The sequence below is a fragment of the Equus asinus genome, chromosome 15 (genome assembly GCF_041296235.1).
Source record: "Equus asinus isolate D_3611 breed Donkey chromosome 15, EquAss-T2T_v2, whole genome shotgun sequence".
In the NCBI taxonomy this organism is placed as follows: domain Eukaryota; kingdom Metazoa; phylum Chordata; class Mammalia; order Perissodactyla; family Equidae; genus Equus; species Equus asinus.
In genome coordinates this window covers 21,952,924-21,973,667 of record NC_091804.1, presented here as the reverse complement: position 1 = coordinate 21,973,667, position 20,744 = coordinate 21,952,924, and the positions used below count along the sequence as shown (strand labels likewise).

General features: G+C 55.1%; 1 protein-coding gene across 1 annotated transcript in view; it reads right to left on the bottom strand.

Annotated features, from left to right (window-relative positions):
* Positions 1 to 618: 618 nt before the first annotated feature.
* The window catches only part of RSPO4 (R-spondin 4), a 37,817-nt gene continuing 17,691 nt past the window's right edge, over positions 619 to 20,744 (bottom strand). The window contains exons 2-5 of the mRNA XM_014845090.3: positions 10,603 to 10,791; positions 9,763 to 9,903; positions 6,336 to 6,521; positions 619 to 2,455 (exon numbers count right to left, since the gene is read on the bottom strand). Coding sequence (XP_014700576.1) covers positions 2,334 to 2,455; positions 6,336 to 6,521; positions 9,763 to 9,903; positions 10,603 to 10,791 — 638 coding nt within the window. The 3' untranslated portion in view covers positions 619 to 2,333. The remainder of the gene's footprint in view (positions 2,456 to 6,335; positions 6,522 to 9,762; positions 9,904 to 10,602; positions 10,792 to 20,744) is intronic.

The following is a 20,744-nucleotide window of genomic DNA, read 5'->3' as shown; positions in this document are numbered from 1 at the left end:
CTGAATTTTTAAAAAGCTCCTCAGAGGGAGCTGATCGGCCAGCCAGATTGGGGCAATGGATGTAATCCAGTCGTGCCTCCTCTTCATCCATTGAATGGGGAAACTTTCCTCCCAGAAAGATGAAATGACTTGGCCTAGACCCCGCAGATTGCTCATGACAGGCTGGGACTCGAACCTGTGCCTCCCAATGCTGAGACCACTCTCACCAGCAGCCCAGCGTGTTTAGATGGCTCGGTGGGATTGTCACACCTCCTAGATGTCCCTGGCCCCTCAGACATGTCCTCCAGAGCACAGATGGGTTCCTGGGGCCACTTCTGTGATTTATGGGAATGAGAGGCCCTGGGGATGGGGATGCCCAGTGTTGTTCTCTTCTCCCCGTGGCCGAGCCCCCGGCTTGGGAGGGGCCTGAGGGGTGGAGGGCCCCTCCTCTTCTTTTGGCATCATTCCCAAGCTGAGGTCCCCACAGTCCCCGACACACCCTGGCCCTCTCGGCCCTGAGCATTCCAGCGGAAACCACCCCACATGGTTTAGATTCGGCAACTCCAAACTCATAAGCATCATGGTTTTGTAACACCCGCTTGATGCCCACGAAGGATTTGCAAGTTTCATTTTTCTTTTCCCTTTATTTAAAAAAAATGCTGTGGTCTTGAAACAACAACAGAGCATTTCAGAGGCACAAAGTTTTGCAAAGAGAAGCTGGTGGCCTGGCCAGGCGAGGAAGGGCTCTAGCTGTCCTCAGGGAGGCGAGGGGGGAAGTGAGAGTGAGGTTGGCCTTGGGGGTCAGCCCTGCCATGGGTCTGTCGGGAAGCAGTGCTAGGGGATCCCCATGGGCTAGGCAGGGGGTGGGTCTGAGGGTAGGCACTCTCCTGTGGTGGAGGAGTGCCATTTCATTACCTTTAGCCTCTCCTCCATCCTGCGCAGCCCCCTGCCCCAGGCCACCCTGGGCCCCTCGGGTCTCAGACTTCCTGATCCTGGATGCTGAACCCTCTGGTTCAGGCCAGCCAGCAATACCAGCACAGATCAGGAGCACCCCTTTCTGGGGACTTGGGGGAGTCAAGGAGGAGAGGGGCTATGCTGGTGGAATGACAGGCAGTGAAAACAGACTGACTTCTAAGCTGCGTCTAACATGAGCACCCTCCCACCGCCCTTCCGGCTAGCCTGTGCCGTGTCACGGTGAAATACAAATGGTCAGGTGTCAGGGTGGTGTGGATACATGGGGAATCTTTCCTGCTCCTGACCCAACAACTTCCTTCACCACCTCCCCAGAGGCCCCCAAAGTTCCCCCTCAGCTGTGGATGTGCTGAGCAGGGCGACCAACAGGTGGAAGGCACAGGAATTGGCTTCCCCATGTGGCGTTCGGCAAATCCCTTCTCAGGCCTCAGTTTCCCCATGGGTACCATGGGCAGGAGGTGCCAGGGTAGGGAATGGAGTGGTCCTGTCAGCTTCTACGGCCTCGTCTAGGATGAGCCTGTGGTTCCCCCAGGGATGACAGCCCCACCTGAGGCAGCGCTTGGGTGCCCAAAGGACGTGGGAGTCCATTAGGCCCTGGAAGCAGGGGGCAGGGAACAGTGAGAGGGAGGGCGCTAAGGGAGCACTGGTTAGGGGCTGCAGGCAGCTTCCAGGAGGGCAGACTGGGTGGGCACAGGGCTGGCTGTCCAGCCGAGGCCCTGGGGGGCTCCTCTCCGGCCAGCTGAGGAAGGTGTCTGGGCTGGGCTCTTCCAGGGGCTTCCTAGAGGACCTGTGGCCCACACTGTGGAAGTGGCCTCCAGATTAGCCAGAGCAGGAGGTGCTCAGAGCCCGGGGTGCTGGGGTGTCCTCTGGAGCAGACGCAGGGTGCTCAGGACTCACGGCGCTGCCTCTGCGGTGGCCCGGGCCCTGCCCTTGGGAACCCCTGCTCTGCAAAGGTGGGGTCAGGTCGGGGTTAGGGAAAGGCCTAGAAAAAGACGTTTACTCTCTTTAAAGAACAGTGGAGGGAGTGGCTGTGGGGCGGGGCAGGCAGATGGGGTGTGTGTGTGTGAGAGACAGAGAGAGAGAGAGACAGAGAGAGAGGGGGGAGGGGGAGAGAGAGAGAGAGGGAGAGAGAGAGGGAAAGAGAGAGGACACAATGAAGAACAGGAGGAAAGGAAAAGAAGGGCAGACAGATAAACGGAAACTGAGAAAGAGAACACAGAGGGGAGGGTGGAAAAGAGAGATGGACGACACTCAGGAGAAGGGGAAAAGACAGGAAAGGTAGACTGACAGAGGAAAGCGCGAGGAGGTGGCGAGGTGGGATTAAAGACCGGGGGCGGAGGAGGGGGTGCGGGGCCGTGAGGGGTGGTGGCCGGCGCAGGCGCTCAGGCGGGCGGCTGGCTGGCCCTGACGGGCGGCTTGCGGTCGGGGTCGGGCTTGCGGTCCGGCTTCCTGTCCTTGCGCGGCCGCTGCTCCCGCCGGCCCTTCTTCTGCCCCGGGCTTCTCTCTGCAAAGGGAGCACGGACAGGCGCGGTGTCGGAGGCCAGCCAGGCCCGGAGGCGATGAGGGTGCCCTGCCCGCGCCAGGCCGCCGGAACCACCCACCCGCTCCTTGCTGGAGTTGGGCTGCGGGTAACCCACCCCAGCGGACCCCGGACCCCTCTCTCAGTCCTTAGCGGGGGAGGAGGGGCTGACTCGCCGAGGGCCCCCAGTCAGGACTCGGGGTGGCCTGGTGGGGGCCCATGACCCTACCACGTGCACTCGCTTCGCGGGTTAGGGGGCAATTCGCTGGAGACCCAGCACCTTCCCGCGGTCCCGCACCAGCTTCCCCACTCACCCCGGGCCCAGCTCTGCCCCCCAAAATGACAGCGACAGCAGCAGCGTTTAGCCGGTGCTCTCAGGCCAGCCACTTCCAAGTGCCTTCTGTACGTACGGTACGTTAAACTCAGGACAGCGCGGGAGGCCGCCGGCCGGGCCCCGCCCCAGAGGACAGGCAGCACAGGCCTGCAGTTCACCCAGTGCCCACTGGGCGGAGTGGATGCAAACCCCAGACCTAACTCGGAACCTTGACCCAGCTGTGACCTCTCCCGCCCCCCCCCCCACGCCCCCCCAAAGCGGAGCCATATGAGCTTCTAACACAAACACCTGATCAGCCCCATTTCTCAGATGAGATGACTGAAGCACAGAAAGGGGCCTCGCTTGCTCAGCGGCACAGCCTGGGTGGGGCTTCTTAGCATCACTTTCAAGTGACTCCCAGCTCACTTGAAAGAAAAGACCATGTCCTCCCCGTGGCCTGCAGCCCCTCCTACCCCCTCCTCCCCACTCCCCTCAGCCCCTCCTCCTCGCTCACTTTACCCCAGTCACTGGCCTCCTCATTGTCCCTCCAACACAGCCGGTCCAGCCACCTCCACACCTTTGCACAGCTGTGCCCTCCCCCTGGGATGCTCTTCCCAGGTGCCCTTTGTCACTATCATCTACAGGTGAGAAGACCAGGCATGGTTGGGAGCAGAGCCAGCCCTAAATTTCTGGTTTACAAAGTGTCTCCACACCCCAGCTGTTTTCATACATTGTTATCCCAAGGCAGCTGTGTGCCACTTGAACAAAAGAGACCCAGGCTCAGGGAGTCACTTCCCAAGGTCACAGGGCGAGGCAGTTAGAGCTGGGAGCAGGGAGGGGAGGGTGATTTTATCTCTTCAGTGTCAACTGCGTGCCTGTCTCCCCAGGAGTCAGGGCTCCCCCTCCTCAGGGCAGACTTAGGGTCATCCCCTTAGGTCATGCTGCCCACCTCTGGGGCCCCTAGTCCCATCCCTGAGCTCACAGGGGGCACTGAAGCCAGGCTCCCTCTCTAGCTCCAGGGTTGATGGTATTGGCCCTCAGGTGAGAACAGCACTGGGGAGACGGGGCGTGGGTGCTGCCTGAGCAGCCCCTGCCAACTTTGAAGGGGGGAGCATGGGGTGAGTGGCTGTGGGTCCCCATCCCTTCCCTATGCCTGCCTGATATCTGCCCATTTACCCATCCACCCACCTATCCACCCTCCCATCCACCCACCTACCTACCCACCCACTCACTAGCCCACCTATCCATCCTCCCATCCACCCACCTACCCATCCATCCTCCCATCCACCCACCTACCTACCCACCCACTCACTAGCCCACCTATCCATCCTCCCATCCACCCACCTACCCATCCATCCTCCCATTCACCCACCCATCTACCCATCTACTCACCCATCCATCCTCCCATCCACCCACCTACCTACTCACCCATCTATCCTCCCATGCACCCATCCAACAAGTGTTAACTGAGCACCTTCTATGTGCCAGGCCCTGTTGTAGGCACTAGAGAGGCAGCCATGAACAAGGCAGACAGAGAGCTAGCTCTCCTGGGAGATCACATTCTAGTAAGGCAGACAGACACTAAAGAAGCAGACACAAGAATGAGCGCCATCACGTCAGGAAGATGTAAGCGCTATGATGCAATGTGATGGAAAGGGCCTCTTGGTAGGGGAGGCTGGGGGAGGCCTCTCTGAGGAGGAGACGTCTGAGCTGGAACTCGGGTGAGGCAGGTAGCCCACAGGAGGGCTGTTGGGAAGGTTAAAGGAGTCGTAGTCACAAAGCATTTAGCTCCGTGCCCAGCACATGGTGAGCGCTCCGAATGTTTGCTGCTGCTGTTATTATTATTAATATTATTATTATTATTATTATCATCATCTGGGGGAAGAGCTTTCCTCTCTCCATCTCTCCAGAGCCAACCACCACCAGCTCGCAGATGCCGTGAGAGGTGTGGCCACAGCACGAGGGCTGCAGAGGACTGTCTGGCTGCTTCCCTGGGTCTGGGGTCTTGGTTTCTCTGGCCCCATTTCAACCTCACCCTCTGTCCCCAGCTGCCTACTATGATTCCCAGAGGCCCCCCGTATTTGCTATCTGCACTCTCAACCCAGACACAAGGCCTTCTGAAACCAGGTATGTCCCCAGGTTCAAGGCCTGGCTCCCCGTATTTGCTATCTGCACTCTCAACCCAGACACAAGGCCTTCTGAAACCAGGGATGTCCCCAGGTTCAAGGCCTGGCTCCGCCGCCTCCCAGCCGTGGGCCCTGGGTGGCCCCTCGCTCTTAAGCAGGACTTTAGATTCCTCTTTGCACACAGACCTACGTTTGAATTCCTGGTCCATACTTCCCTAGCTGTGCAACCCTTGGGCAAGTGACTCAACCTGTCTGGCCTCAATTTCCTCATCTGTAAAACGAGAATGCAGTCATGTGTTGCTTAACGACGGGCATGCGTTCTGAGAAACGTGTCGTCGGGCAATCTTGTCGTGCGAACATCACAGAGTGCACTTACACAAACCTAGACGTGGAGCCCGCTACACACCTAGGCTCTACGGCACTAATCTTATGGGACCACCTTTGTATAAGTGGCCTATCATTGATTGAAATGTCATTATGCAGCACACGACTGTAATAATCCCTACCTCATGGTGTCGCTGTGCAGATTAAATGACTTAATGGACGTAGAGAATTAGCACAGTGCCCAGCACACAGCCGGTGCACAGTCAGCATGAGCTACTTCACTCTGTGTGGTGATCTTGCTTGCTACCATGAGGGGGGACCAGTGGCATTCAGTGGACAGGGATCAGAGGCTGCGTGGGACTGTCCCCACAGAGGAGTCCCCATCCCATCCAGTTCTCTAGCGGCCGGCCCCACCCTCACGTGGCTGAGAAACCTGCTTGCTCAGAGCTGAACTCCGTCTTGTGTGTGAATGCCAAGCGCTTCTGAACGCTGTCCCATTCGCTGAGCATTCTGGGGCTGCCAGGGTGCTGTCAAGCAAGAGATCAGGCAGTTTCCTTGGACTTTGTTCAGAGTTGGTCGCCACTTGGGAAACTGCATTTCTGATGTCAACGCGGCTACGCATGCAAGGCCTTGACCGCGTCTATCACTCCACTGCGACCCCACTTCACGAAGTTCTCTGGTGAGGGCCTGAGCACTGCCAGAAGCCTCTTTTCTATTACAGTGAGGGTGCTATACAGATTTAAGAAACAAGGGCCTGCGCAAGAGGGCTACGTTATCTGTGAACTCCATTTCAGAGCAGCAAAGAGGGCGTTCCAAGATCCTTGTTATGAAAAGGGAGCTGGTCAGTCTGAAAGGGTAGAGAACTCCTGATGTCAAGGACAAGCTCAGTCCTCCGAATGTATCTGGTACTGACCCCAGCAAAGAAGACCCTCCTTTGAAAGGACAGCGGGGAGGGCAAAGCTTACCCCACAGGAAGGGATGGCGAATGGTGGACTGGCAGGCAGCCTGACAGGTACTATTAGTGGAGGCAGCATCCTGAGGCCGCTCAGAGTCACCCAGGGGCCCTGCCTGCTGCAGCCCCGCGTGCCTAGCTGGTGCTCACCTCCTGGGCAGGGCCGCTGGATGGAGCATTTCCTTGACTCGGACAGCACCTGGCAGGCTGCCGCCTCTTCCTGCCCGGCCCGGCTGGCCTCTCGAACCCGGGTCTCCAGGCCCCAGGCCGAGCCGCAGGTCTTCCCCTGGTACGTGCAGGGGCTCCAGCTGCCCCAGGGGCCCAGCTCACACTCCTCTGTGGGGTGGAGAGGGAAAGAGACAGACAGACAGACGGGGTCAGCTGGCACTGAGTGTCCTTCCGAACCAAGGGCAGGGTCTGAGGTTCAGTTCCCTGAGGACACCATCTCCACATGCAAGGGACTCACAAGCTACTACAAGGGGCAGAGGGGAGACAGTTAGTTCAACAGCCATTTAGGAGGGCCTGGATGCGAGCTCTCCAGTAGTCCGCCCTTATCCATGGTTTCGCTTTCCACGGTTTCAGTTGCCTGTGGTCAACTGCGGTCCAAAATATTAAATAGAAAGTTCCAAAAATAAACAGTTCATAACTTTTAAAGTGCATGCTGTTCTGAGCAGCACGATGAAATCTCGCACCGTCCCGCTCCATCCCACCTGGGACGTGAATCATCCCTTTATCCAGCGTGTCCTCGCTGTGTGTGCCAGCCGCCTGTGGGTCACTTAGCAGCTGACTCCGTTATCAGATCGACTGTGGCAGTGTCACAGTGTTTGTGTTCAAGTCACCTTTATTTTACTGAATAATGGCCCCAGGGCGCAAGAGTAGTGATGGTGGCAATTTGAATATGCCAAAGGGAAGCTGTAAAAAGCTTCCTTTAGGTGAAAAGGTAAACATTCTTGACTTAAAAAGGAAGAAAAAAAATCATATGCCCAGGTTGCTAAGCTCTATGGTAAGTTTTACTACTGTATGTTGTTATAATTGCTCTATTTTATTATTAGTTACTGTGGTTAGTCTCCCACTGTGCCTCATTTAGAAATTCATAGGTAAGTATGCACAGGAGGAAACATAGTCTATCTAGGGTTCCGTACTATCCGAGGTTTCAGGCATCCACTGGGGGTCTGGGAACATAGCCCCCACGAATAAAGGGGGACCACTGTGCTAAAGCGCGCACAGGCTGCCGGGGCCCAGAAGCCAGAGTGACCAACTGGCATCAAAGGGGAGGGCTTCCCCGAGGAGGCGACACAGGAGCTAAAGGGAGAGAGGAGTGCATCAGACTGAGATGGAAGGACGCACATCCCAGGCCAGCGCGCAGAGCCTGGGGCCCGGTGAACCGCGATTCAGGGACGGGCAGCTGGAGCGCGGGCGGGGTGGAGGTTCCAGACGGAGGGCCAGGAGGTGAGGCTGGAAGGCCGCACGAGGGTTTTGAACCTGATCATGTGCCTTTGATCAGCCAGAAGGAGGAAGCTACACGGTGCTGTTGTGAGGAAAGCCGAAGTCCTGGACATAAAACTCCTTAGTACGTAATAATTTTAAAATATATATAAGTATATATTTTCTTTCACATTTGATTCTTTTAAGAGTTCCTGAGAGGAAGCCAGAGAATGGGGCAGCTATTAATATCCCTTTTTGCAGATTGGGACACTGAGGCTTAGAGCACGTAGGGGGCCTGCTGGGGGAACATGGGAGGGGCTCTACAATGGAACACAGCACGTGTGAGATCCCGTGGGGCCCAGTAGCCAGGTCTCCAGCCCTTAGAATGGTGGTCCTTCTGCTGGATGCATTCATTTGACAAGTAAAGACTGAGCACCTGCTGCGGGCGAGGTACCGAGGTGGGTGCTGAGATGCAGCAGGGACAACACAGACCTGGGTCTGCCTCCTACAGTCCATCATCCAGAGAAGTCAGGCTGGAAGGGCAGAGTGCTCATGCAGTCATGGGGGCTCAGGTCCCAGCCTGAGGGACCTGGAAGGCTTCCTGGAGGAGGAGCCTCTTGACCTGAGTCTTGAAGTAGGTGCAGGGAGGTTAGCCAGGCTCAGGGAGGGGCAGGAGGGAGCAGTGCTCCAGGAGGAACGAAATAACCCCAGCAAAGTCCCCAGGGTGACTCGGCCCTTGACACTAGCCTAGAACTCAGGAAGTTAGAGCATGGACTCAAATGGGGGAGGCAAAAATGATAGGGGTGGAGAGACCGGCAGCTGGGGACCGGATTGTCCACAGCCTGGGAGGGCTTCAGGGAGGACAATGGGAGTCACTGCAGGACCTCGAGCAGGGGAGACACCTGATCAGACTGTCACTTTGCAATAGTCACTCTTGCTGCTGGGATGAGAGCCAGCGTGTGCTGGAGGAAGTGAGGCCTGAGGCAGGTAGACAGGCGGGAGGCCATCCATAGTCCCAGCGATGGGCAGAGGGTGGGGAGAAAGGGATGTGGGGTGGGGTTGGGAGCTTTATTCTGCTTCATTTCCCCTGCCAAATTTCTGTCTGCCACGTGACACCCGTATTTATTCTTGTGTGTCTCTTCTGTCTTCCCACTAAAATGTCCTGTCCATGAGGGCAGAGGTTTGTCTGTTCCGTTCACCAACGTGTCCCCAGCTCCTAGAAAAGTGCCTGGTGCACAGCAGACGCTCTAGTAAATCTCTCTTGAGTGAATGAATGAGGATATTGGATTGGATGTCAGGAGAGGGAGAAGAGGAGTCAACAGTGATGCCCATGTCTCCAGCATGGCCACCCATGGATTGTGGAGCTGGTCATTGACAGAAGCAGCCCAGAGGAAGCACCAGGCCGGGGATGGGGAGGGAGGGGAGGAGGCATCCAGAGGGCGGGGGGGGGGGGGATGTGGGCCTCCTGCTGAAGGAGCGATGAGGCTGGGGACAGCGAGTCAGGAGCCATCAGCTCTTGGGATGACCACAAACATGAGCCTAGAGAGAATGTGTGGGCAGAGATAGACAATTCAGGTGAGAACACTGGGACCAGCCTCATGAAAGGACAGAGCACCAAAGAGGAGCTCACCCAGGAGTCTGAAAAGGAGCAGCAGGAAGACAGAGCAGTAATAACAACAACAGCTGACATGTAGTGAGCACCTGCTGTGTGCTAGCGACTGTGTCAAGTACTTTCAATTGTATTGACTCGTTTAGTCTCCATAACAACCCCTGCCCCCACGCATAATGAGGTGGGTTCTATGTTCTGTTGTAATCTTTTTTAACATTTGGAGAAACTGAGAGACAGAGAGCTTAAGGGACTTGCTCAGGGTCACTAATGGGTACGTTTTAGAGCTAGGAACTGAACCCAGTTCTGCCTTATTCTAAAGTCAGTGCTCTTCTTCCGTCGTCTGCTGCCTCCCTTGGTAATAATAATGATGCCAATGTCGGGAGTAATAGTAATCATCATAACAGTGCTTCTGATGGTTCCAGGGTATTGAAGGATTCCTCTGTGTACCTGACATGACCACGTGACATTCTACCATTGTTGCTTCCAGGTCTCCTGACACCCCCCGCCAGGCCCCCGCTCCAGGGCGAGGAGGCCCCCACTCACCCTGGCACTCCCGGGTGCTCTGCTGGGCCGTGGTGCCCGGCGGGCAGGTGGGCAGACACTTCCCCTTGTACAGGTAGAACCGCCTTTTGCACTGGATGCAGAAGTCCTGGCTGAAGCAGCTCTCACACGTGGCCCCGCATTCTGTAACAGAGCCAGGGCCACGCCCGGTTAGGGGGGCTGCCCGGTAGGGCCTCTGAGCAGCCCCAAGCTCTGCAACACTGGGGTCGGGACTCAGTGTCTCCTTGGAAGCCCAGGCTTGTCCGAGGTCAACCTGGGCTGCATTCAAGGGGAACTCCCTTTCTCAATGGAACTGAGGCTCAGTGGGGCAGGTGACACATCTAAGGTAACATGGACATATGTGAATTTAACGTATTTGAATTTAAAGGTCAGGATTCCCTTTCTCATTTGAGCTGAGGCTCAGAGAGGGCGAGTGACTTGCCTGAAGTCATACAGCAGGTCTGGGCTGGGAGTGAGGACTCTGTGCTCCATTTCCATTAAGGCTCAGGAGATGATCATGATTTGTCCCAGGTCACAGGGAAAATTAGAGTTAGGACTCCTTTTCCCATTTGAGCTAAGCCCAGAGAGGGTGAGTACCATGCCCAAGGCCACACAGCAAACTAAGGTAGAGGTGAAGGTCCCCTGCCCCATTAGTGCTGAGACCAGAGAGGGCATTGACCTGCCTAGACTTTCAGAGCCAGCCTGAAACCAAGCAAGTATCTCAGAGTCTGGGCTCAGGCACACGCCTGCTTCCCCTGTGGCTGTGCTGGGGTGAGAGGTGGGATGTGGGCCAGAGGGGCCCAGGAGAGCAACGCGAGCACAGGACAAGGGGGAGGCACGTACTTTTGCACCTGTTGACCTCCTGGCCGCGGATGCCGAAGTAGCCGGGGGGACAGTCGTGCACACACTTGCCGTACTGACGGATGCCCTCCCGGCGGATGAACAGAAACAGCCTCTGCTGGCAGGTGGAGCAGCCGTTCTCCTCTGAGCAGATGACACAGCCTGTGCAGTTGCCCCCCTGACCAGCTCCCACTGCCAGCCAGACGGGGGCGGGGGGAGGAGAGGGAGAGAGAGATGGTCAAACAGTATGTCAGCAGCTCAGACCATCTCACTGGGATATTAACTGAGCACGTAGCCAACCATACAAAAGATTACATTTCCCAGTTTCCCTTGCAACTAGATATGGTCATGTGACCAAAATCTGGTCAATAGGGTATAAGATAGAGCAGTGTGTGCAACTTCTGGAAAGCTGCCTTGCAGGGCAGGGGCATGCCCTTTGTCATCCTCTCACCCTTCCTGTTGGGTGGAATGTGAACATGATGCCTGGAGCACCAGCAGCTATTTTGGATTATGAGGTAGCAACTATGTGTTGAGGATGGTGGAGAAATAAGATTTAAAAAGCCTGGGTTCCTGAGGAAGGTGGAACTGCTGTAACAGCCCTGGACTCCCTGTGTAGACTGTTACATGAGAGAGAAATCAACGTCTATCTCATTGAAACCACTGTTATTTGGAGTTCTCCGTCACTAATCTTTATGAAAAAAAGTGTATTTTTGAGTGTGTGTATAGTGCATACGCATGTGGGGGTTGAGGGAGACCCTCGCCCTCCTGCTGGGTTTCTGAACAATACTCCGTTCCCTGCTGTCGCCATCATCAAGGGCTCCCAACACCATCATGTACAGCATGTTGAGGGAAGGCACTTTTTGTTGCCCCAGAATTGGCAACCAGGACCGAAAGCTGGGCAGAAAGAGGTGGAAAATACCCTAGACTCTAAAGAGAGCCTCTACATAGCTCATAGGAAGTCTCTGATTAAGCTGACCACTTGGAAAGAGGGACCCGTGGGAGCCGGGAGTTGTCAGCCCGGGGAAGCCGTGAAGGAGGAGGGTTGCTGTGGCCTCCCTCTGTTCTTAAACCCTCAAACCAAGTGAGGTGTGATGCAGGGGAACCCCTAACAGAGACAGGGGGTGCCTGCAAGAACGGGTGACCAGCATCTCACACCCCGCTTGGACACGGGCTTGTGTGGCTGCCCCACAGATCTGCCTGTTCCCTCTGAGCAAAGAACAGAGCCCAGGGGTGGGAAGGGCAGAGCTGAGAGGGGAGGCAGCGGTCGGAGAACCTGCACATCCTTCACGGCAGGCCTGGGGGGCTCCCGGTGGCAAGACCCCTGGAAGAAGCAGGCTTAAGTGCTGTTGCTGCTGCCTCGCCTAAAAGCCTGGCTGCTGGCATGTGCCCCCGCAGCAGAGTAGACCACCGGGGGGAGGAGCTGGGGAGAGTCAGAAAGTGACAAAGTGTCCTTAAGGGACAGAAAAGGACCAAGCGGCCTTGTAGAGGCAGCGCTTGGGGAAATGGGAAACTGTTTCATGTTTAGACCCCATCAAGGTCAGACTGGTTAATAAATCGGTTACACACTGGGGCTCACTTGACCTCATGGCCACCCAGCAGGGGATGTTCTTGGCTCTCCGGTTGCCAGCCCCTCCCCCATTCTTATTGGTGCCCCAGCTTCCTTTTCAGAGGAACGGCTCATTGCAGGAGGCCCTGTTGAAGGGCAAATCCCGGTGCCCGCTCCCTGGAACAGAAACCAAGGAGGAACCACCCTTCTTCATTTCGACAGTTGGTGAGCGTTGACGGAAACCTGGCCAATCAGACAGACACTCCAGTCACCCTGAGTCCTGGGAGTGGGGCACAAAGAGCGAGGGGACACGTGGGGACAAGGTTCATGGTGGAGGCAGAGCTGACTCTGCCCCATCCAGCCTGGGTCCTTTCTGTCTCCCCTCCCTCCCTCCCGCTCTGGGATGGGTACTGCCGTTTCCCCAAGCCGGATCTCCTGCCACCTGGATTCTGTGAGCCCCTACATCCTGCTGATAACTCCCACTGCTGTTGCTTACACCCGAGAACCCGACTGGTCCAGCGGCTCATATGGAGGTACAGAGTAACTAATTTTTACCCTGGGATCCTGCCCCCAGGCAGCAATCAAGGGTGGCAAGGCCTCATCGCCCCTGGGAAGAGAAACTGGCACAGGAGAGCAGAGTAAAGATTTGTGTGTTTCCAAAGCAGTAGCCCTGGCAGGGACCTGAGGGCAGAGAGAAAGTGTGAAATCATAAGAGGGATTCCCAGGGCCAGAGAGAGAGCATCAACTGAGAAGTGAACAGAGCCCCGGCTTCCCAAACGACTGGCGAAAAATTTAAATTCTAATGATATCAAGGGCTGGCAAGGATGAGAGAAAAGTTTCACTTCCAATGGGAGTGTAAACTTTGGAGAAAAATCTAGCAGCATCTAGCAAATTTGAGGATGTGCATTTTCTATTTGTGGCGATTTGGCTTCTGGTATAAACCCTTGAGCGGCAGTGCTCAAACTCTAGCAAGAATCAGCATCTCCTAGGAGACTCATTACAATGCAGGCCGCTGGGCTCCACCTGAGAGTCTGATTCACTGATCCCGGGTGGGGCCTGAGAATTTGCATTTCTGACAGGTTTCCAGGTGGTGCTGATGCTGCCGCTCCAGGACCACACTCTCAGAACCACTGGCTTAGAGAAACTCTTGTGTATGTGCATAAAGAGACAGGTATGAAGATGTTTATTGCAGCATTATTTAATAGCAAACAATTGACAAAACCTAACTGTCTATCAAAAGTATAAACACACAGTAGTCTAGTCACACACCACAGCCATATTCCGCTTATAGGACCCAGCCGAGCCAACGTTACAGGGAACGTTACAGTCGCCATCGTGGATACATTTCAAAGACAACGCTGACAGCAAAAGGCAAACTGCACAATGAATCATATGGTAAGAAGCCATTTATATCAAGTCTGTGAAACAATATTCTGTAATATTTATGATACATAAATTTGTATGAAGAGTAAAAGACATAAAAGGGACTGATAAACACTGAATTCAGGATGGTGGCACCTCTGAGGTGAGAAGTGGAGAAAGGGATTCAGGAAGAAGTCTGAGGACTTCACTTGTATCTGTGATATTTAATTTCTTAAAGTCTGAAGCAAATAACGGAAACGGCAAGATTTGATAAAGGTGGCTGGCAGGTACACAAATGTTCATTGTATTATCTTTTTATTCTTGCCTGTAGGCTTAAAATATTTCGCAGTAAAAATACTTTTAAAGAAATAGTTGAGCCTCTATTGTGTCCTGGGGGGAGAGCGAGAGGGAGGGGACCTCATTTTTTCCATGCCTTCTGCCCGCAACGCCCAGCCTCAAGCTGAGGTCTTGGGTAGGAGAAGTTGACAGAAATTCTGAGAGCAGTGGAGACCTGCGCCCCTGAGCACTATGCTAGTCATCCCCCGTGTCCATTCTCCACCTCCTCCTCCTCCAATTAGTAATGGAACCCTAATTTTTAGCGGAATGCTGGTCCGAAAGTAAAGACTACATTTCCCAGGCTCCTTTGCAACTGAATGTGGTCATGTGTATAAGTTCTGGCCAATGGGCTTTAAGTGGGTGGGTCCTGTGCTACCCCCAAGGAAGCGCCTCTTCCTCCCGCCTGCGGGAGTGCGGGCTGGACAGCTGGAGCCGTGGCAGGTCAGATGGCGGGGGGAACTGGCACAGACACCGTGGCGCGGCCGTGCTAACCCAGGACTGTCTTCCTAGACGGTTTTATAGGAGCGGGAGGAAAGTGTGCCCCGTGTTTAGGCCACCAGGCCGTTCTGACAGATACCGAGGACTACACGATAATGACCGATGGTGTCGGGTCTTCGGCCGCGCAGGTGAGGTCAGTGGAGACCCGCGTGCCCGCGTCAGCGCCTCGGCACTATTAAGCCCACTGGACCTGAGATGCGACCCCCAAAAAAGGGCAAGGGGAGCCTCCTGTGGCTCGAAGTGACCTCTGCCACCTGGCAGAGTAGGAGTTCAAATTAGAAATGATGCTCAGTTACAGAAAAACAAAGTGGTGCAGACTGAGACTCACACCCCAACGTGGGTGTCGTTGCCCGTTTTGCAGCTGAGAAACAGAGGCCCCAAGAGGTGAGATGACATACCCAGGGTCCTGCGGAATCAGTGGGGGCAGGCACCCACGTCAGCTGGCCCCACACTGCCCTCTTGGAGCATTTGTTCAGGATCTTCTCCGTGTCAGGCAGAACTGGGGCCACCGGGGTGAGCCACACACGGTCCCTGCGTTACCGCACCTCACAGCCTGGTGGCAGGGCCAAAGCCCTTAGAAGTGACTGACAGCAACACAAACGGGCACAAAGCAAAACTCTTACTGACCACTGTCTCTCGGAAGAGCCTGACCCCTGCAGTTTCATTGGGGACCCAGAGGCCAGAAGGGGTGGAGCCTGGCCCCAAATCAGGCAGCCAAACAGCAGAGAAGCCCCAATTAGAGCTACAGCACTATTTGTAGAGTGATATTTCCCCGTGCTGAAGACAAAGGAACCCGACGAGGACCTTCCTCTGACCTCGGCAGGTGGTGTGTGTCTGTGTGTGTGTGCACAGAAGCGCGCGCACAAGAGTGGAATGTCAACTAGCATCTTTCAACCCCAGGTCTCCGCAGAGAGGCGACTCTGCCTCCTGCATCCTTGGTGCTGACAGTTGCTAGCGCGCCCTCTAGTGCCTCTATGTTGTAATTGCACTTCTTACTTTGAATCCTGATGGTCTCACTCTGGCTCTTCATCACAACATCTCTATAACTCGTTAGAAAGAGCAACGCGATTTCCACCCCCTCCCCAAGGTCACGAGTGTACCACGAGGTCCTGAATGCTAATTTTATGAATAATAAATGATGACAACTAGAGTTTGTACAATCCTGCTTTGCAAAGATCCAAACTTAATGATTCTTAAACTTGGCTGTGCATCAGAATCCCCAGGCAAGCTTGTAAAGTGTCTGGTTTGGGCCCAGGAATGTGCATTTTAACAAGTCCAGCATCAGTGTAATAGGCATATTGGAAGTGTCTCCCCTGCTCACAATTTCCTTTCCCTGAGAACCAGACTCAGCAAAGCATGCTTGTCCTCCATGACCCTGTCCCCCGGCCAACGGGGGACAGACTGCACCAGGGGCCGACAGCTCATCCAGGCTGAGCCAATTAGACCGTCTGTCTTGAGAATTTTGACTCCAGGCCGACTGAGAATGGTCTGGGCTGGCCTCTTGACCTAAGGACATTTGCAGGCGGGCAGGGTGGTCTGTTCTGGTGCACATGTGTGAGAAGCGAGTGGGAACTGGCATCCATGGTCCCCCTCTTTGCCAACAGAGGCCCCTCTGCGCTCTCTGACTTTGAGGTTCATGTGGGGCCACCTCCACCCAGAGGCACTCAGCCTGGGCCTGGCCAATCAGCACCAGGGCCCCTTGACTGCGGGGGCTGGGTCAGACACAGGCACGTGTCTCAACAAGAGCAAGTCTTAGGATTTTTGGTGGGGTGGTCAATGGGGGTGTGTGTGTGTGTTTTCTTTTGTGCTTTATTTGGATTTGGAAAGATGTAGACCAGAGCTGCTGGGCACCACATGAGGGAAGAGCGTCCCTAGAATGCAGGCCACACTGGCAGCAGAGCCCAGAGATTGTGTGAGCACCTGGATCCACCCCTGGGGGTGTCCATAAATTCTCTTCTTTTCTCACACCACTTTGTGTTAGGTTTTCCGTCACTTGCAACTGAAGACTCCTGACTAATACAGGAGCAGAGAGAGAAGAAGAAACGGTCAGACGCAGACAGAACAGCAACCAGAAACCCCGTGGGCCCCAAAGGACAGAGGTTCTGACCATCTTCTAATCCAGTCCCCCCAAGGCTTGGCTCACCTCACAGCTCCAAAGAAAGTCACTTTTTCACTTCAGCTGGCTCTCCTCCTGTCAGCTTACAATCTAAATGACGTAGCTCACTAGATGGGACACAGATCATGGTGGGGCTCTGCTTCAGCAAGGACGAGGGCCCTGAAGCACCACCCACCCAGCCTGGCCAACGTGGCACCCAAAGGGGCTCTGGGATTCTAGGGAGCACACTGAAAACCCCTGGGTCCTTTTACACCTCAACTGGGTCCTGGCCTTCCTCGCTGCCCCCTCCCAGCTCAGATTCTAAATGAAAGCGTTTGAGCTCTAATTGCACCCTCCTCGAGTTTCCTGGGGGCATCAGAGGGGATGGCACCTCATGTGATTCCCCTTAGCAACTGTCTCCCATAATCGAGACCACTCTCGCTAGTCAAAATACCAGTCAGCCCAAAATGATGGCTTTGTGTTGCTCCAGCAGCTGGGGGGAGGGGGCCTTGGAATGACATCACTTCATTTTTCCCCAAGCGCCCAGGGGATGAGCTGAGAGCTAGATGTCCATTTTATGGAGAATGACAGTGGAATTTATCACATCAGGCTTGGCAGTTTACAAAGGGATGCAGGCTTAAAACAATTCTGAACGCTTGCCTTAGCCCAGGGTTAAGTGATCCATCCATCCATCCATCCATTCATCCATCCATTGAACAGATAGTTACTGAGCCCCTACCCTGTGTCCGATCCAGCACCAGGGGCTTGATGGTTATGAGCTTTTAGGGGGCTGGCTGTGTGATCATGGGCAAAGCACTTGAATTCTCTGAGCCCCAGTCATTCTGGCTGGAAAAGGGGTAATAATGCTTATCCTGCAGGGTTGTTGTGTTTAAAGGAGATGGTACATGGTGATCTCTTAGCTTAGAGCCCAAAACACAGCAGATTCCCGAAAAACTGGAGCTGTTGTTATTATATGAAGCAGATGACATGTTTTCTGCTGTCAAAAATCTAAGGACATGTGTTATGGACAGGTACCCAGGTTCAAATCCTGCCCCCACCACTCACTGAGTGAGCTTGGACAAGCACCCTCATCTCTATGGGCCTCAGTTTCCCCATCTGAAAAATTGGGGGAGCAATTCCTACCTCTGTGGGCCTTGTTATGAGGTCTGTGCAGACAAACCAGCAAGTGCCTGGCACATAGTAGGTGCTTCTCCATACACATTCCTTCCTTTCCTGTTCCCTCACCGTCACGAGACACGGTGGCATTGTCAACCCACATTTGGACCCCCCTCCCCTTTCACAGGGGAACACACAGAGGCCAGAGGTGCTAGTGGCCAGCAGGGCCCAGGAGATGGTCTTTCTCCCTCTGGAAGGTGACGAGCTCAGGGCAGAGATGAGGGGACAGCTTGGGTCTCTGGTGAAGGGCAGGTTTATTCTTTCTGCTGGGGTCAGGAAATGACCTGTGCTCAGGGTGACCCCCATCCTGAGAACAGCCCTGAGCCCCTTGTTGTGGCAGGAGTCCATGGCTCAGCGTATGCCCGTGGGCTCTCTCTTTTCTCCATCTGGGGGTGTGGAGCGGATGTAGGGTCCTCTCTGCAATATCACGCCTCCTACCACCTTCGCTCTGCAGAGCTTTCCTCGAGGGGGCCAGAGGCACAGGGTGATGACATCTAGGACCCTGAACGTTACACGTCCTCCCAGACAGGTCCCCTCCTCGGCAGCCCACAGCAAGTCTGCCACTGAAACATCCTCAACACCCGACTCAAGAACGTCAGCCCCACACTTAAAGAAAACTAATTTGGATAGATTGTCAACATTTAAAAAGTCAGATTTCACATAAAAAGCTGGAAATTAGGTTTCTCTGGAAAAAGCCACGCTCTCTGCCAACACCGGGTCTGCAATCTTGCAAGGCAATAATTGGTTGGATACAGAGATGGGGCTCAGGCTCTCCAGTTTGCTGCAGTCCCCACCACTCCTTAATATTATCCCTGACACTGAGGACAAAGGTCGGCTGTCCTGTACCATCCTTGAGCTGCTGCTTCTCTAACCCCCCTTCACTCACTCACATTAGAAGACAACGTAAAGCGGGGGTTCTCAAACGCGGACATGTGGCAGCATCACCAGGAGCGCTTGTTAAAGCACAGATGGCTGGGGCCCACCCCAGAGTGGCTGATTCAGTAGGTCTGGGCGGGGCCTGAGAATCTGCATTGCTAACGGGTTCCCAGGGGTTGGGGATGCTGCTGGTCCTGGGACCACACTTTAAGAGTGGAGTCGGGTTAAGAACCAGACTGCTGGGGTTCAAACCCCGCTCCGCCCCTTACCCTTGCCCATGTGACCTTGAACCAGTACCTTAACCTCTCTGTGCTTCAGTTTTTCCATCTATCAAACAGGAATCATAGAGGCTAACCTCACGGAAGCTCGAGGCCCTGAGCAGGGTCTCAGTAATGTGACTGTCACCATCTGCCATGCCTCCCTGGGCACTTGTGATTTTGGCCTTGCTTTGGCAATTAGTGCAGAACTTTTTATTTTGATGTCAACATTTTTGGGGTAGAGTTTCTTCATAATTGGGGTGTGCCCAGGGAAGTGTGTCTTGCATGAGAACATCGTGTGTCACGGTGGACTAAGGATTTAACACAGCTGTCCTGAAGGACTCCCCGGAGGTGAGAAGGATGGGGAAGGAGAGAAAGAGACCACTGTCCCCTGCTCCAAGGCAGTGCCACCTGAGGTGGGCCAGGCTCTGCCTCGGGCCCTGCTCTGTCCTTGGGAAGGATCCAGAACCATGTAGGAGGGCCGCGTGCAGAGAGCACTTGGCAGTGCCCCCTCGGATCCCTGGCTGGCCGTGGGGAACGCATGTCACCGATGAACAAGGGAAATAAACGACTCTTGGGCTCCCGCCTGCCCGCTGAGGCCACCACATACGGGAGGCAGCCACTGCCACTGGAGGCTGGCTCAGAGGAGCCCAGGGCACATTCCTGCCTGGGGGGCAGATGGCACCATCCCCAGCAAGGCGGGGGCGCCCTGGAGATGACTCCTGGCTTGGAGACTCCCCAGGGGTGCGGGGCTAGAGGTCTCCATCCCACTGGACCCTTCTCAGTACCCCGGGGGGACCTAGAGGGCTTCACGTGCAGCGGAACATTGAGGTGATCTTCGCTTTCAGGCCTCATGAACTAGCACTCCCTGGCTGGGGGATCTTAGGCAAGTGGCTTCACTACTCTGAATCTCAGTCTCCTCTTCTGCAAAATGGGGACAATGTTTGTAACCACCTCCCAGGCACTTGTGAGGATGACGTGAGCTCATCCATTGAAAGTGCTTCGCACAGCTCACAGCAGATGAACGGGCACATTTTATTACCTGATTCACGGGAGGTGCATGGGAGTCCCCCCGAGGTGCTCCCTTGAGGGCTTGGACCCAGTTTGACTTGTTCTCCTTCAAATTTCTGTCGCCTTGCACATTGTGGGTGCCCACTAACTATTTCTTAAATGAGTGAATGGCTGATGGATTGATAAACGTTCTCAGAACTGTTCCCAGGGAACCTGCAGCCTAGCGGGAGGACCGGGCTCAGACGTTGCAATGAAAGCTGATGATGTCCGCCCAGCAGGGCTCAGAGCCGAGTGAAGGCCCAGGTAGGCGGGCGCTGGGCTCAGAGACGGGAGTCATCAGATGCCGGGGCAGAGCTGGACTAGTTTGTGTGGGAGGAGGAAAGCTCTGTAAGAGATGTGAGGGCAAGGCCATGCGTGAGTGAGCGGTGGGGAGGGAGCTTGTGCAAGGAGCACAAAGCAAATCTCCGCGAAGGCACCCACGCAGGACCCCCGAGGGGTTCATGGATGAGACCCTCCAAATGCAGTAACAGTCTGCATCCCACATGGACACTGTTCAGCCCGTGCCCTCCAAGCCTGCCTCTCCTGTCGCCTCAGTCCACAGCTGTTCCTCTCATGGCAAAACCCTTGCAGTCACCCTGCCTCTTCCTTTCCCTCATTCCCACCTGCAATCGCTTAGAAACCGATCAGTTCCACCTCTGAAATACATCTGGGATCCAACCACTTCACTCTGATGCTGTCACCTGCCCCCTCTAGCCCGGCCCCTCCCATCTACGGCCACCAGCACCCTGCAAAGACCTAGAGGCCCCACGTCCCCCGGCCCTGCTCCTGCACTCACACGTTCTGCTGGCTCCCTCCCTATCGTCCTGCTCCAGCCACAATGTCCTGGCCTAGCTGTGCCTCAGACATGCCGAGACCACTGCCACCTCAGGGCCTTTGCACTTGCTCTGCCCTCTGCTGGGAATGCACCCCCCCCCCCCCCCCATTCCTC